At 37.4% G+C, this 15,136-nt stretch overlaps 1 protein-coding gene across 2 annotated transcripts in view; it reads left to right on the forward strand.

Annotated features, from left to right (window-relative positions):
* Nucleotides 1-15,136, forward strand: part of tox (thymocyte selection-associated high mobility group box) — a 67,044-nt gene that overhangs the window by 22,138 nt on the left and 29,770 nt on the right. For both annotated transcript variants that reach the window (XM_038271596.1, XM_038271588.1), the window contains exons 2-4: nucleotides 2,407-2,472; nucleotides 8,055-8,165; nucleotides 14,735-15,019. In XM_038271596.1, the coding sequence (XP_038127524.1) occupies nucleotides 2,407-2,472; nucleotides 8,055-8,165; nucleotides 14,735-15,019 (462 nt within the window). The remainder of the gene's footprint in view (nucleotides 1-2,406; nucleotides 2,473-8,054; nucleotides 8,166-14,734; nucleotides 15,020-15,136) is intronic.

A 15,136-nucleotide genomic window follows, 5' to 3' on the forward strand; every position in this document is an offset into this window, starting at 1 on the left:
ATTCCTATCCTGAATTAATAAAGAGGTAAAGTTGCACAGTCAAGAAAGAAAGCTGTAAGACCTTTTGGATTTTGGAAGTATTTCTGGTTTGGAAAACCTCAAAGAGTCATGATTATACACTTATACTGTATATTTAAGTACGGTAACTGGTTTGAAACTATATATGGCAAAATGTAATTCGCCCAACTAGTATCAGCTTTCTATCATTGTGTTACTACATATATAAAGAGTAGATTAGTTTTAAAAAAGTTTTAAATTCTGCAAAATAAGCAGTTTTAAACTGCTGCTAAGCTTGAAAGTTTATCCTATATTTCATTGAAGCAAAATATAGTAGTGCCATAACACTGTTATTTTAACAGCAGTCAGAAAGAGCATGACTTTCTGTTCTAGGTAAAAATTCTGAATTTGTTTTCAATTTTCTGAATCTACATATGCAAAATGGTGGTATTTTTACTCACTTTTATTACAGTTGTAGAATCTCTTATCGGCTCACGCCATTTCCTGACCTACGTTGGTATTGCATTGTGCTGTTTGGTTTTTAGATCTGCAGTTGACATGGTGCCATCCACAATATATCTATAATTGAAAGATTATTAGTTTAATTAGGGTAACAAAGCTACACGAATGGGAACAGTGTTGTTAAGTACTTTGATAAATGCAGCATTTTAAACATCAGCAAACCTCAACATTTTTGTGGTCAGTTTTCCCTGCTGCATAAATTATGTAAAAGATTTGCATTCCATCCATCCATCCATCCATCCATCCATCCATCCATCCATCCATCCATCCATCCATCCATCCATCCATCCATCCATCCATCCATCCATCCATCCATCCATCCATCCATCCATCCATCCATCCATCCATCCATCCACAGTAACACAACTGACTGGTACCTTTCTGCAGCTCTCATTGGTTGAGAGGCAGGGGACACTGTATTAGTTTAGTGCAATATATTCATATACAAGTATATATTATTGTGCATTACCACTTAAAAGTTTCTGATCACTGTTTGTGCCAGTTGACACTTATGAAGTATTACAAAGTTATCGAAAGTTAAGTTGTCACTGTGGTTATGAAATATCCACAAGTCAATAAGAAACCAATGCATAAATGGTATGAAATCCAAAGCAGCTAGCTTTGCTTTGCTTCAAAATAGGTGTATAAAAGACCAACGTCTGTCTGTATGGTTTACCTTTGGGTTAAAGGTTCAGTAGAGAGTTCTGAGAAAACCGTGGACTTAGCCACAAAATTTGATCAGGCACACCTTGCCGGTCCCCACTTCACTATCACCTGCGCTACAGCCCCTCCTCCATAGAAGAGCCTGCTGTAAACAGGGCACTGAAAACGTCAGATAAACAGCAATCGCATTTTTAGTGGTAGGGGATGAAACATCGATGATACACTTTATTCAGGATTAAATTCCTAACTTCTTCCTGGCTCTGATTGGTTGTTTCTGACCGGGGCAGTTTGCAGATGGTGTTAAGACCACATTGAAGAGGCACTGGAGCTTGTTTTTTTTTTCTTTTTTCTTTTTTTTCCCAATAAAATCAACAAATATGATGAAGATTATTTTATACAAAAGAGACCTAACATAATTTTTAAAGGCTCTGGACAGAAATACCCAAGAAAAGGCATTTATTTGTTTAAATAACTTTTTATATGAATTTGTTTTATTTAAACATGGTACTGGCTTTATATAGGTTATCGGGATAAAAGAAAAAAAAAAAGCCAAACAGTAGTATAAAAACATTTTTCTATGCCGTATGTTAAAACCTTCTTAATGAGCCTTGGTTGCTTTTGATATGTGAGGTTCAAACCTTTGGACAAGTTAAAACTAATGAAAAAGGAGGAAGTGTGGTTCCGGTAATAGAGGAAGTTTGGTAAAGGTCATGCTGTATAATAAGAAAAATGTCCTGTTAAAGCTATAAGAAATGGGTCGTTATGTGCGGCTAGTTTGCAAAATAAAGATAATATCCTGTTTTCAATTAACACCCAGTGGAGTGACTGTAAGTACCAACTATGGTGTCCCCATCATACAGGGTACTGATTCAGTAAGAAATGTATTTTTTGCAGGTCTATAAAAAAATTTAAAATACTGCAGTTGAAAAAAGGAATCCATAATGTCTATGTTTATGTGTACGCCCTAAAGATTTTTCACCCGTCTCAATGTACAACACTTTTCCAGCTTTATTGAGCATTTGTGTCATTTTTCACTCTTTAGTGTTATAAAGACCTGGATAATTGAAGCACTTCTAGTGTCAGATGAAGACAACAGAAATAAAATGGTGTGACTGCTTGCCAGTTAATCTGGTACCTTCATCTCACCGGAGGCTGGCTGCTCTGTTTGCTATGTTTGATTTTTCAGTTTGTTGACGTTGTTTCTCTTGCTTTTGTTCTCTCCAGCTGGATGGGGACACCATGTTCCTGGGTATGCCAGAAGCAGGCCTCGACTTCCCCTCCACCAATCAGGTTAGTGTCTGTGACGCAGTGTGTTGTTGTTTCGGAGCGTGTGAGGCAAAGAAGGTGTGTGCTCCAAAAAACATCTTGTGTAAGCTGTGAATTACTACTAAACATTTTAAAAACCAACAGGATGAGACAGTTTTGGTTCCCTCCACACTTAAGTTTATCTTACACATGCAAATTAAAGCAGATTGATAGTTAGGTACATGTAAACGTCAAGGTGTTTAAGCCTTTTTTTTCCTTTTACATGAAAACATCTTTTCTAAAGTAATATTTTGTTATGTGCTTGGCCTGTCTGTGGTCAATTTATATCACCAACCAAAAAAAGAGGTGTTTATAATTTGTTGGTAAATCTAACAATCCGGAGAATATGTTTTAATGTACGGATGAGGCTTTTGGTGTGTTTTTCCGTAAAAACCTGATTTTCTGAGTTTCAAGGTTTTAACAGCAGAAATTACATCTGAGGGGTCAGGCGGCAAACAAAATGCCATATAGCAAAAAAAAAAATGAAGGAATGAAAAAAGCTGCTACATGTTTGAAAAATTGTAAAAGTTGCAACATAATATTAAAAAACGTTTTTGATTAAACCAAGAGTACTCCCAATATTTGACAACCTCTGTTTACGGAAATGTCTATGTAGTATTTTGATGTATGACATTAAGATATATACAATATTGGCTTAGATTAGAGTAAATGGGCTAACTCTACCCACATTTACACTAGCCTTTTGAAACCCTGCCGAGAATGGTTCGAGAATACTAACCGAGATAACTGTTGAGAGTAAATGAATTGCAACGGAACTGGACTGTATCAGACAGAACAGAACCATGCTTGATCTAGTCCTAGTTCAACAGTAGGGCTCTGCATGGCTCAGACCGCGTCATCTCCTATTTACAGTCAGCTGACTCTGACTAAGAATAAATGGCATTAAGAATAAATGGCATCAAAAGAGTGGGGTGTGACCTACGATGATGCCGAGACCGAGGCTCTCTTTGAAATGAGGGCGGAGGACGCTATCCAGGCACATACGTTCTTGAATGTTATGGGCGCTGCCATTTTTGTTTGCATAATTCCCGCCTTAAGAGCTGTAGTGGTGTGAACCTCCAATAGGAGGCGAGGAGCCAATGTTAGAGGGATGTGTAAATGGTCGTAAGGAACCAAGCTCGGCACGGTTAACTGATCCTAGCTCAGGATCGGTTTCAGAGGGGTAATGTAAATAGAGCATAAGAACCCTGAACCCATATTGATCACATCATAGTTTACAAACAGATTAACTACACAAAAATACAACAAACTGAAACCACTCAAAGTGATATGAACAAAATATTGATTCACGAAAAATAAATTCACTGAATTTGTTTCTAAATTGTATTCCTAAAACCCTGAGAGCTCGGTAGACTATCCCAAATTAACGATGAGTAATTAAATGGGAAACAGAAATGCCAACAATCAAGAGAGATCTCACACAGTAGCTGAAAATAAATATATATTTTTCCCTAAATGTTTTCGTTTTCACAAAATGAATAACTAATGATCATCTAAAACTTATTTTCTCCACTTTCCCACCAGCAATTTTTACATTTTGTTTTCCCTCTTTGGTCTCTTCAGAAAGGAGGAAAATTCCTTTTTGCGTTAGTGAGTAATGGGAAATTTTAAGTGTCTGTCAGAAGTTAGGAGTCCTCTGCAGGCAGCAATGAATCAGTTAATCTTAAAGCTTTCGACTCTTTTGTACACAGAGGGTGCAACACAGAGTGATTTACAGATATGCTTGAAAGTTTACATGCCCTCCCTTTAAAGAAAACAATCAATTCACACTAGTAACCAAACTTAAACTGTAAAAATTAACAAAAAAAATTACTTAATGATTAATCTTGTGAATATTGTTTATTTAATTTCTATTTTTAAAGAAATATGAAAAAAAAAAAAAAAATTAAAGTACCTTGCTCAGGAAAAGTAAGCAACATACCCGTCAAAAGGTGAAGAAGTTTTACTGAACATTATCTGAACATTTTCTGTCTCTAATGGAACTACAGCTATAATTCAGATAAGATAAATTAAGTCACCATAAATTATTCTCGTTTGCTGGAAGTCATTTTACATCTACATAAAAAAGACACGTCTTAGTTTTGCTTTTAAAAACATCCCCCTCTCAGGTCATCAGGAAGGGCTCGCTGTGGGTTTTTGGCTCTACTTTTTAGTTTTATTACAACACGCGTTAGAATATCACCATGTATGTTTTATAATTGATAAAAAGAACACAAAATCCAATGTTAAAACCTACAGGTAACCCATTGGGGGTTTACAGCTGTCTGATATGAGATCTCTTTCTGGCCTTTATCCACATTCATGCTGTTAAATGTCGATTTAGCAGTAGAAGAGCTCCTTTTGGGAAATCCCGTCCTGAGTAATGAAGCTGTCTTTGACACTTGGCAGAAGAGTGTGCTGTTTGAACCTGTCTGAAAAAGCAAAAAAATTAAAACAAAAAATGAACACATCATTTTTATAAATATTCATAGTCAGATAAATCAAATCCTTGATGCTACAGAGGGGTAATTTTGGTTCTTAATCAAGCATCCTTTTACCTTTTGATTCCAGCTTTTAGCTATCTGCAGTCTTACTTCCAGTTACAATAAACAAACCTCCTCCTCATTCTGCTGTATGAATCAATATCACTTACTGTTCCTAAGCAGAGGCACCTGAAGCAACGCAGCCTTCTTCGATTCCCAACCACTCTCATTTCTTTCACTAAGAGAGAGCCGCCGCGCTTCTGTGACTGCCGAGCTACAGCGTATGCTCATCGACTGGGAAATGACTAAAATTCAGACTTGAAAGGACGCTCTTCAAAAAAACTAATTGTACCTTTATTCAGTTCATTGTTGGGTAGCTTTAAAGCCAAAAAAAAAGGCTATGATTCATATAAAAGCCTGTGGATATGTCACATAATTAGCTAAAAGCACTCATAGCCCAGAAGTGGTGTCTTTATCTAAGTCTGGATTGTAGTATATTTTTTTTCCCAAGTGATTTTCTTGTGATATTTCTTTGCTGCACCTCTGTGGAAACCAAAGCCCTGCAGGTTGAGGTCTGGTGCAGCTGAAGCTCCACAGGCATAGCATGAAAAGGCATCAAAACAACACAAAGCTTAACTAGTATTTTTAAAAGCTCACTTTAAATAAAAAAGTCACTTTCCACATCAAAGACATGATTGACGTATTATAGATTAACTAACATTCTGACATCTCTAACCCTGGAGCTTGGGGCTAAGATTTGATCATTTCCCAATTTGAATCATTTAGAGTATAACTGTCTTTGCTATAACTTAAAAATGCATATATATGCAGGGTTGTAGTTTCTATTCTCTTTAAGACTAGTATATCATCCTCCCACAGCAGCTTGTTAGGAAACTGGTTACGTTTGAGAGTAAATCATTACAAAGTAAACAAAATAACGTGACTAAATCATCTGGAAACAAGCTAAATATAACTTTGAGATATCTCCAGCAGCTAGAAGTGATACAAGCTTCTCTGCCAGGCATATTTGTGTGACATTTGAGAATGAGCTGCTTATGGAAAACGGAGGGAAATTTCCATTAGAGAACGCAGCCTTTATATCATAAAGCTGCAGCAACATCTGCATTTGGGGAACTCCTGCTAAAGATATTCAAAAACCCTTTCATTGATTATTCTCCTTAAGTATATTTAACTAGTAAGGGGGGAGAAGAACATGATAAGTATTGATTGTTTTAGATAAATTAACTAGTGAGACATGAACTGGGACCTCTTATAGTAAGTAGTTTACAGGGGAAGTTCACAAAACCTGCTTTTTTCATCAGCTACACATCAGATTAAATGAGGGTAATTTCTTTTTACCACTTTTATCACGACATATAGAGAAACTCCTTCAAAAGAAAGAAGCTCATCTACATATTTCCAAATATCTAACCATTATAATGATGCAAAGATTGAAAAATAACTCTAACTGTGGCCAAAAAGGATGCAGGTTAATTCTGCTACGTTGCACAGTCAGGGAAATATCACTGTTTCTGACCTGCATCAAATCTTTTCACCGTGGGATTATGCTAATGTAGTGAAGATGAATTTCTAAGGCTAATAAGTGTGCAGGGTGGTGTAAATCTCTTCTGCATGTTGTCGCTGTTGTAAAGCTTTACTGCCGTTACATTACTCGGCCACAGCTCTGAGATGCACTGTGCAGCAAACAGTTTTCATACGGCCGTGAGTGGAACCGGTGTTTAGGTTGCAACTCGCAGTGGCCAAGCATCAGAGCAGATACGACTTTTGTTTGTGGGTGCAGAATTACCTCACCGCCGAGGAAAGCCCATATTAATAAGCTCCACCACTACATTATTCATAGAGAAGCATATAGAGAATATTGTGCAGCACAGAACCCGAATGATTTGATGTTTTATTCATAGTGTTGTTCTGTAAGAAGATGGGGAGCAGTGAGGGGAATGAGAATTTATGGCTTTATTACTGAAGTACCGTTTCTTCCATAAAGTCAGAGGTTGTTACGAAGAATGAGCTCAATTTCAGTCCAGACTGAGTCCAATTGGTTGCTTTTATTACCTGTTAATGCAGCAGGAGAGGTGTAACTGTGTTGCAACTCAAATAGAGGCTGTAGACATAAAGAGGACAAATACAACAAAAAACCCAAAACAAAAGCAGAGGTAAACAGTACGTGGATGACTTGAGCGCACGTGTGCAGGGGTGTACCTGTGGTTGGCTGTTATGCAAACCGTGCTCTTTTTTATTTTCAAAGGAAACAAGATGTTTAGTCACTTTGACCTTTCTGTCTTAGTCATGCATGCCATTATAACCAAATTATACAACTATTGCCTCTCTTTGCCCATGATGATAACGACTTGTAAGGTTTTGGTTTTAGAATGCTAAAAAAGGTATGCCTCTTAGTAGAAAAAAACTGAAACTCTTTACTGACAATAAGAAAAGATTCGACAGGAAAAAAGGGGGAATCCAAGACAACATTTAATAATCTGCATGTTTATACTGCTTTTTCCAACAGTGGCTTTTTTCCCTCTTTCATCAAAGCCAGAATGTGACAAAATGAGAATCAGTATGCATAAGAGTATGAATACTTTGGAACAGCAGAGCATTTAACATTTTGAAATGAAACTGCAGGCTGCCCAGATTCACATCCGATAGTAAAATACATGCATCATCCGCAACACCAGTGTGACTGAGGTCCAGGATGATGGTGGAGATAAAAGCACGATTCCAACACTCTCTTTTACATCCGCCTGAATGATTGCTTTGTTCGCGTGGGTTTGCGTTTGTTTTCTCTTTCTGGAGCTGTATGTAATATAATTAAGGCATTTTACGTGCAGGAAACAGGCAAGTAATTTGTTTACTGCCTCTAATCGTCCTTCTGAAAGAGAGTCACAGCTGTTAGTACAGATTTCAGGCCGATATTACCCATCTTTAAGTTTAATGTGTGTGTCTGGTTGTGTGCTTTGCATGCAGAATGTGTCCCTCTCTTATTTTGTATTTACTCCCCCTGACCTATCGACTGACCCTGGGCCCACTTTGCCTCTTTGTTTGTCTTTGTGATTCTTCCCACAGTTTCGTGTGCCGCAGCCCCCACACCCGCTCAGCAAGGTGACGCCACAGAACCCGGCATCACAGCAGTGGCGGAGGGACCCTCACATGGCCGACGGTCATCGTCTGCCCTGGGTGAGCGCCCACACGCATGCATATGAAAAATACAGACAGTGCTCCACTCTGAACCTGCAGCTTAAATCAGACTCTGATCCGTTTGGGAATATAAAAGCTGAAGCATCACAAGTTTAGCGCTTAATGAAAGTTTGATTGCATCTGCAGCATTAGTTCTGCAGTTTCTGGCTCCTGATTCTGTTTTTGAAGATATTGAACCCAAACCAGGTTTGCAGTTTAGTCATGGAATTACCGTTAAATTGGAAATATAATCATTTTATTTTATGTTTTATAACATATCAAAACTTACACTATCCACAATGCAGCTGCACAGAAAATCACATAAACTTTTAAGAAACTTTCTCCCTTTCCTCCAGATTTATGGTATTTTTTCAGTTGTAGTCACATTTAGCTTTCATCTGGCTCCAACTTGGGTAACATTTTAGATTTTATGTAGGCGTCACTTTGAAGACAAAAGTCTGCGTCGTCTAGGCTGAGCTGTAAACTTCGTTGTACCTTAAAATTCATCCTGCGTCATTTGCCTGCTCAAAATACAAGACATACACTTTTATTTAAAACTAAAGATGTTGGCTAAGAATTGCAATAAATAAAATAGTTTCATATTTTTCTGCTGAATTATTGTTTTTATGCAGAGATCCTGGAGATGCTGGTTAGCTGCATTCATGAATTTAGGTTAGCAGGAACAGAGCTGTCAGGGTTAAGAAAAAGAAGTATCACTTTAACATTGTTTGCCTGCAGGTGAAGGAGGTGTTAAAGTGGTAACATCATGTACTTTGCCTTGAGGAGACAACAGTGACAGACTGATCCTGAAAAGCTCTGCAGTTTACACACCGTCTGCTGTTGTTTTCTGGGCCATAAAGGAGCTTATTCATACCTAATGTTTTACCTCAGCTGAACACACCCAGAAAAACATAATAGTTTTCAGTTAAAGAGGCAAACGCACATAATCTGTGCAAAATTCCACGTTAAAGTGTTTAGGTTTGTCTCATCTTTAGCTGCATTGGATTTAATTGATGGAAAAGCTCCATCTAAAGACAGTGCAGCACTGGGTATTCACACTTGAGGTTGTTTAGGTTTCCTCTGTCCTCAAGGTTTTAGGCCAAACTAATAAGTTTCCTAAATGATTAAGGCCTTTAAAAGGAAATTATTAGGTTAAGTTTCTGGCTGGTGAACCAATTCTTAGTTGATCTGACCATAATGACCATATGTTTTGCAGCTCTATTCTTCTGAAAGACCAAATGAAAACTCATTGACATGGGTGCAGTTTTCTGTCAGAGGTTCCAAAAGACTAATCAAGCTACACTAAATTCAAGTCTTGTTAATAATGCACTAACCAGAATTACCATTTTTTTTTAAATGTTTTTACTTTGCATTCATTCCAATGAAAATTCGTGCCTTTTTTTCTTGATGTTCTGCTGGGAGGCTCTTGGGAGGACCCAAGCAGTGTTGGTTACTGCACTTTATCTTTCGCTTTTATAGGGTTAGCCCGTTTGCCCTCTGTTTTAAACCATGACTTAGTAACTTTACAACACTCGTAACATATTTTCATAACTTATGTAATTTTACTTCTACTTAATACTTATTGGGCTGACACGGGCAGCGGTGCGGGAATACGGTACAAAATCAAAGTTAAATGTTTGTCATTTTCTACATCGTCTTATGACATTGTTTCGCCACAGTTAGATTCGTTACCTCATCACTATTCGTCAAATGTAGTTCAGTCGAAATGCAGGGGACCTTTCAATCAGGATTTTACCACTCTATGCGCTGGTCCTCATAGGGACAAAACACTACAGCTTTTGTCCACTGGGGGAGCCAAAATCCACCAAAACTGAAAGTTCTTTAGAACTGCTCTAATATGACGCGTTAGAAAATAGATACATTTTCAAATGCACTTCCAGTTGGCTTTAAATGGACAAAAAATGTTAATAAGCTTTTCATGTGCTTCACAAGACTTAAAAGTTGAAGGATGATAGCTACAAGTTTAACTCCTCCCTGCCTGTAAGCGGCACCCTCATGTTCTCTAGTTCCTGTTCCGTTTTCTTTCATTAAATTCAATACTTATATTCTGCACCACTCCAGACATTCTGAATGTGATATTTTTGAAAATCGAATCGTTTTGATGATAAAGGCATAGCAACGATCTTTTCACCTTCACTCTGCTCAACTCTCACCCAAACAAGAGCAGAATGACTTTACAGTGTTTGGGTCTCTGTTTTGCTCCGGTCCGCTCCTCTCCACACTTAGCCTCCGCTCCTTTAACTCTTCTTTTACACTACAAGCCCTGACCCACTCTGCCCCACTGCAAAGCCCAGAGGTGCTCCCAGAAATGCCTCTATGCTTCTGGGAATATATTATGCCTGTAACCATATATTATTAATTTAGACAGTGTAAATGTATAAATATTTATGTGTATTTATGAATAAAGCGAGTAGAGAAATAATAGGCGTATAACTCATTTTCACATAATGGTTTTTAAAAGTAAAATTTCAAGTTTATTATTTAATTTTTGATAGTTGAACTCCAAAGGTTTATAAAAATCCTTTATTAATCATTATCCCTGATCTGATCCTTTGGATCCCATCCCTAAAAAATCATTACTTTATTCTTTTATTCACTAGTTTTCATGACTGACTGTCCTCATTCACAACCCAGCATCTCATTTGAGACTTAAATGGGACTAGAAAAGGATCAATCAGTGAGGACATGTTAGTGGTCACAAAAATGCACTAGTGGTACTTTTTTAAATGCGTTTTTTGTTCTGTAAAAAGAGTTTTGCAACTTCTGCCTCCAGTTGTCCTCTAAGAATTACACTAAATGGTATATTTAAGTAAAAAAGTTAAAAAAATTATTGATTAATTCAATAATTAACTGTCCCAAACATCTGAAGGAGAAATAAAAATAGCTTGTTTGGAAACGTACAAAGATTATAGAATTATGTTCATAAATGACAACAGCTTAAAAATAAAAATATACCTACATTTTCCAAGTGATCTGATCAAACGTTATTTAATGACCAGCAGGTGCCTGCTTTTCATAGATGACTCATACTCCCTGCGCAGTTAGGTATAAACCACCATCTTTGTCTTATTACTCATATCAATATGTGCTTTCCCATATTGTGCTTGGAGGTGTGAGAAGTTCAGTTTTAATGTGAACACAACATGTGTGAAAGGACTTAATCCTGACTACATTAGTCTTTCTAGAAGCTCCCGGTGCACAAGTAAAGGCTTTTGTAGAGATTTGAATGGAGGAGCAGAGAGAGCTGCAAGGAAGAGGAGTAATTTATGCAGAAGTTGAAGAAATTATTGAGAAGGAGAGCGAGACAGAGAGAGAGAGAGAGGGGTGAGCAAGAGGCAGACAGAAAACAGACAGGCAGTTTAATTTATGTAGAGCTCAGTCAGGGGTCTGTGTGAAAGATTTACTTGTTCGTATGTGTGGAAGTATCTTTAGGTATATTGTTGACTTTCAGGCTCACAGTAACATTTAGCTGATTACCTGCATTTAGAAGCAAAGTTAACTAAATGGGAATATCAAAATCAACACATGCCTCATGTCCCTGAGATACATACATTAGTGTAGCATATTTATAGCTGTATGAAGCTGGTGATGCTGTATATAGATACATATAGATAGCTATAGTACACAGTACATTTTGCAGTGTTAAAGTAACACTTTAAGAGTTCAATTTAACCCCAAGTGCAGTGTTCCCACTGCAAATTAGTGTTAAATAGGATTAAAACAACTAATCGGATTAATCACCTATTGAATCAACTAATTTAGTAATCGATTAATCGTAACTGGCGTATAGAGACTCTAAAACATATCTGTAATTATACCAAGATTCTAGAAAAATATATAAACATTTGGCAATTAAGATAAATATCTTTTTGGTCTTCTCAGTATGCTCTATGCAGAACTCCTGGTTTCATTTCATGAAAAATCTTCTTTAAGCAACCTTTTACTATCCGATTATTAATCGATGAAATGAAAAAATAATCGTCAAATTAATTGATTTGCTAAATAATCCTTAGTTGCAACCCTATTGTTAAATTAACTCTCTACATAGTGTATATCTTACTCCAGTTGTTGTTGTAATAACTCTTTGACATTGCATATTTAACCCTGTGGAATGTACTGAGTACCATCTGCCTCTATTGCTTGTCTGTAAGGATAAAATTAATTAAGTTTTCCTTTCAGTAGCTGAAGCTTAATCTTAAAGGTGTAAAAAAAAAAAAAGTGAACTTTGTAGCATTAACATGCTCTGTTTTTGTCCTCTTCCAACCTCATGCTTCCAGGTGTTTTATAGGGATGTTATTTAGCACATCAAAAATAGTAGTTCAGCAGTTAGAGAAAATGAGTGAGCAAAAATTGTCATGAAAACCAACAGACGGGAGTAAATTATGGGTAAATCAGGTTAAGGTTAAGAAAGTAATGCCTTAAAATTGGGACATTGTGACACAGACAACCAGGATGAATACAGTAGCAATATGGCTGTTAATTTGCACAGACAGAGAGAGGAGAGATGCATTTTAACCCTGTAATGCCAAATGTATCATATTTGATACATACGGTTTCTGAAATGTTTTGCGTCTGACACCTTTTGCATAATTTAATGGTAGAAACTTTGCTCAAAATCCTATTGTACACAATCAGATATACCTGATAACAGAGGGCAGAAGACTACACAAAAAATTATCTTGACTTATCTCGTAGTAATAAATTATTAATATCAAAAAATTATTTCTGTTTTTTTCTTTTTACATAGTTTGTTAAAAGGCTAAATAAGGACTTCAAACCAAAAAAAGTAATTTTCTGTTTTGTTTTATTCTTGGATTGGGCTTTAAAGGGTTAAATGCGGAGGAGCTGCAGAGGTCTGCAGCTCAGGTGAGGGCTGCCCTGTTGAGATGAAAAAAAAAACCTGCACATCACTGGAGGCTAACTACTGTAGAGGCTCATCCTCCATTGCATTAGTGACTCTAAATGTACAGACAGAGCTGCAACAGAATGGTTCACTGCAAAAAAAGATCTAGAAATAAGTGAAAAATTATTAAATTAATTGTATTTACCCTTCATTTAAGTAGGTAAATGAAATAATTTGCCAGTGGAATGAGTATTTTTACTCTTAAAGTAAGATAATTATATAATATGCACTTGAGATAAGACAATGCAATTTTTTTTTCTTATTTTAAATGTAAATTATGTGGTTCCATTGTTCCAAATGTCTCACTTACCTGCTCAATTCAAGACAAAATGAACTGATATTAAGAAATAATTAAATATTTACATTTGAATTGTTGCACTCCCAATTCAACTGAGCATCTGTGGGTAAAATGTGAGATAAGGACTTGTAGTTGTAATCTCTACTAAAGATGTTTTTTTTAGTGATAGAAAACATTAAAAATACATTTCATTTCTTTACACTACAACTATGTGCTAATACAAGACGCCCAATAAGATACGCTGAATGTAGCGGTTGTTACTAGAAACGTTTGAGTAGTTTTGAATACTAGCAGTGTTTATGGCTTATTTCCCTTTCCCACTTCTAATTATTTTAACACCCTTAACTGCGCTTTCAGCACATTAGCTGTGAAATACGAAGTGATCGCATATACAGAGTTCAACCACTAACTCAGAACTCAGCTCCCAAGTCATGCAAATTACAGCTGAGCACTGCATGCAGCGTTGACATGGAGCAGAAAAGAGCTGGGGAGAAGTAAGGAGTGAGACATGAAAGAGAAATTAAGGATGAGATTAGAAGAGCAAGAGCACAGCAGAGGGGCTGAAGGAGAAGGACGGCGAGGGATGAGGGGCAAAAGAAAACGAGATGGAGAGACTGGTGTGGCCAGCCAAGCAGAAAAGGCTGTCAGTCTCTATAAAGCATCTCCTCTGTCAGATCAGTATGAGAATGCTTCTTCTTTCTCTTTTCTCTGCTGTGTTTTTCATCACTCTTCTCTTGCATGATTCTCTCACTCCATTTCCTTCTTCATGTCTCTCCCTCACATGTCTTTGCTCTCTGAATCACACACACAACAGTTCCTGCTCTTCTTTCTGCTTGTCACATTAGCTCAGATGAGCTGTTTTTTTTAAATAAGGGCCTGCCTGTTATTTGTTCCTTTTTTTTTTTTGGTTCGTGGATAAAAATGACTGCATTTTTCTGTAGCTGAATGAGAATGTTTCTTTCAAAGAAGGGGTCTGTCATAAGAAGCGATTAGCGATGATTAGCGTGTGATCGGAGCTCAGACTGAAGAGGAGTGACTAGATGAAAGAGCTCAGAGTAGTTTAGGCTGAATTCAAACTCTGAGGTAATTATAATGGGCAGTTTTTTACCATCTCTCCTATCTATTATCTATGACAAAAATGTTTCATGACACTTGAGTCTCTTGCAGTCCTCTGTGTGATTCCTATTGATTTTCTTAGAGTTGTCACTATGCCGAAGGCAACTTTGCCCACCCAGCCAAGCTCTAAGTGAGACTTTGTCCCAGATCGGTGAAGATTCACTCATCTGGGCCAAAGCAGTAGCCGTCCTATCTGCCCCTAACTGTATTTTTTCTCCCCCCTCTCAATAGTCGTATTCGATGAACGGCTTCAGTGATGAGGATTTCAACATCCCACCCATAACTCCACCAACTTTGCCAGACCACATGCTGCCCCCTCACCTTCCCCATGATGCGTCCCCCAGACAATATCAGTCCATGGAGCCCCCGCCCACCTCGGCTGCTAACCACACCTACCAGCTGCAGGGCATGGACCTACCCGGCGTTTCTGTGGGCCAGGATGGAGCCGCTGGGCTGAACCGCGACAGAGAGTCGTTCAGCCCGGATGGCGGACCCATGACCAGTACTCTCTCTGTGGTGAGTAGCAGTAACCAGTAACATGAAAACAAATCATGAACTGATCTGATTCATCAAGATGGCAAAAAATTATGATAAAAATTATTTCAGGCCTTTTTTTTTTTACTCATTTGGAAA

Source organism: Cyprinodon tularosa, unplaced genomic scaffold, assembly GCF_016077235.1.
Source record: "Cyprinodon tularosa strain WSP-4 unplaced genomic scaffold, ASM1607723v1 ctg12, whole genome shotgun sequence".
Classification (NCBI taxonomy): Eukaryota; Metazoa; Chordata; class Actinopteri; order Cyprinodontiformes; family Cyprinodontidae; genus Cyprinodon; species Cyprinodon tularosa.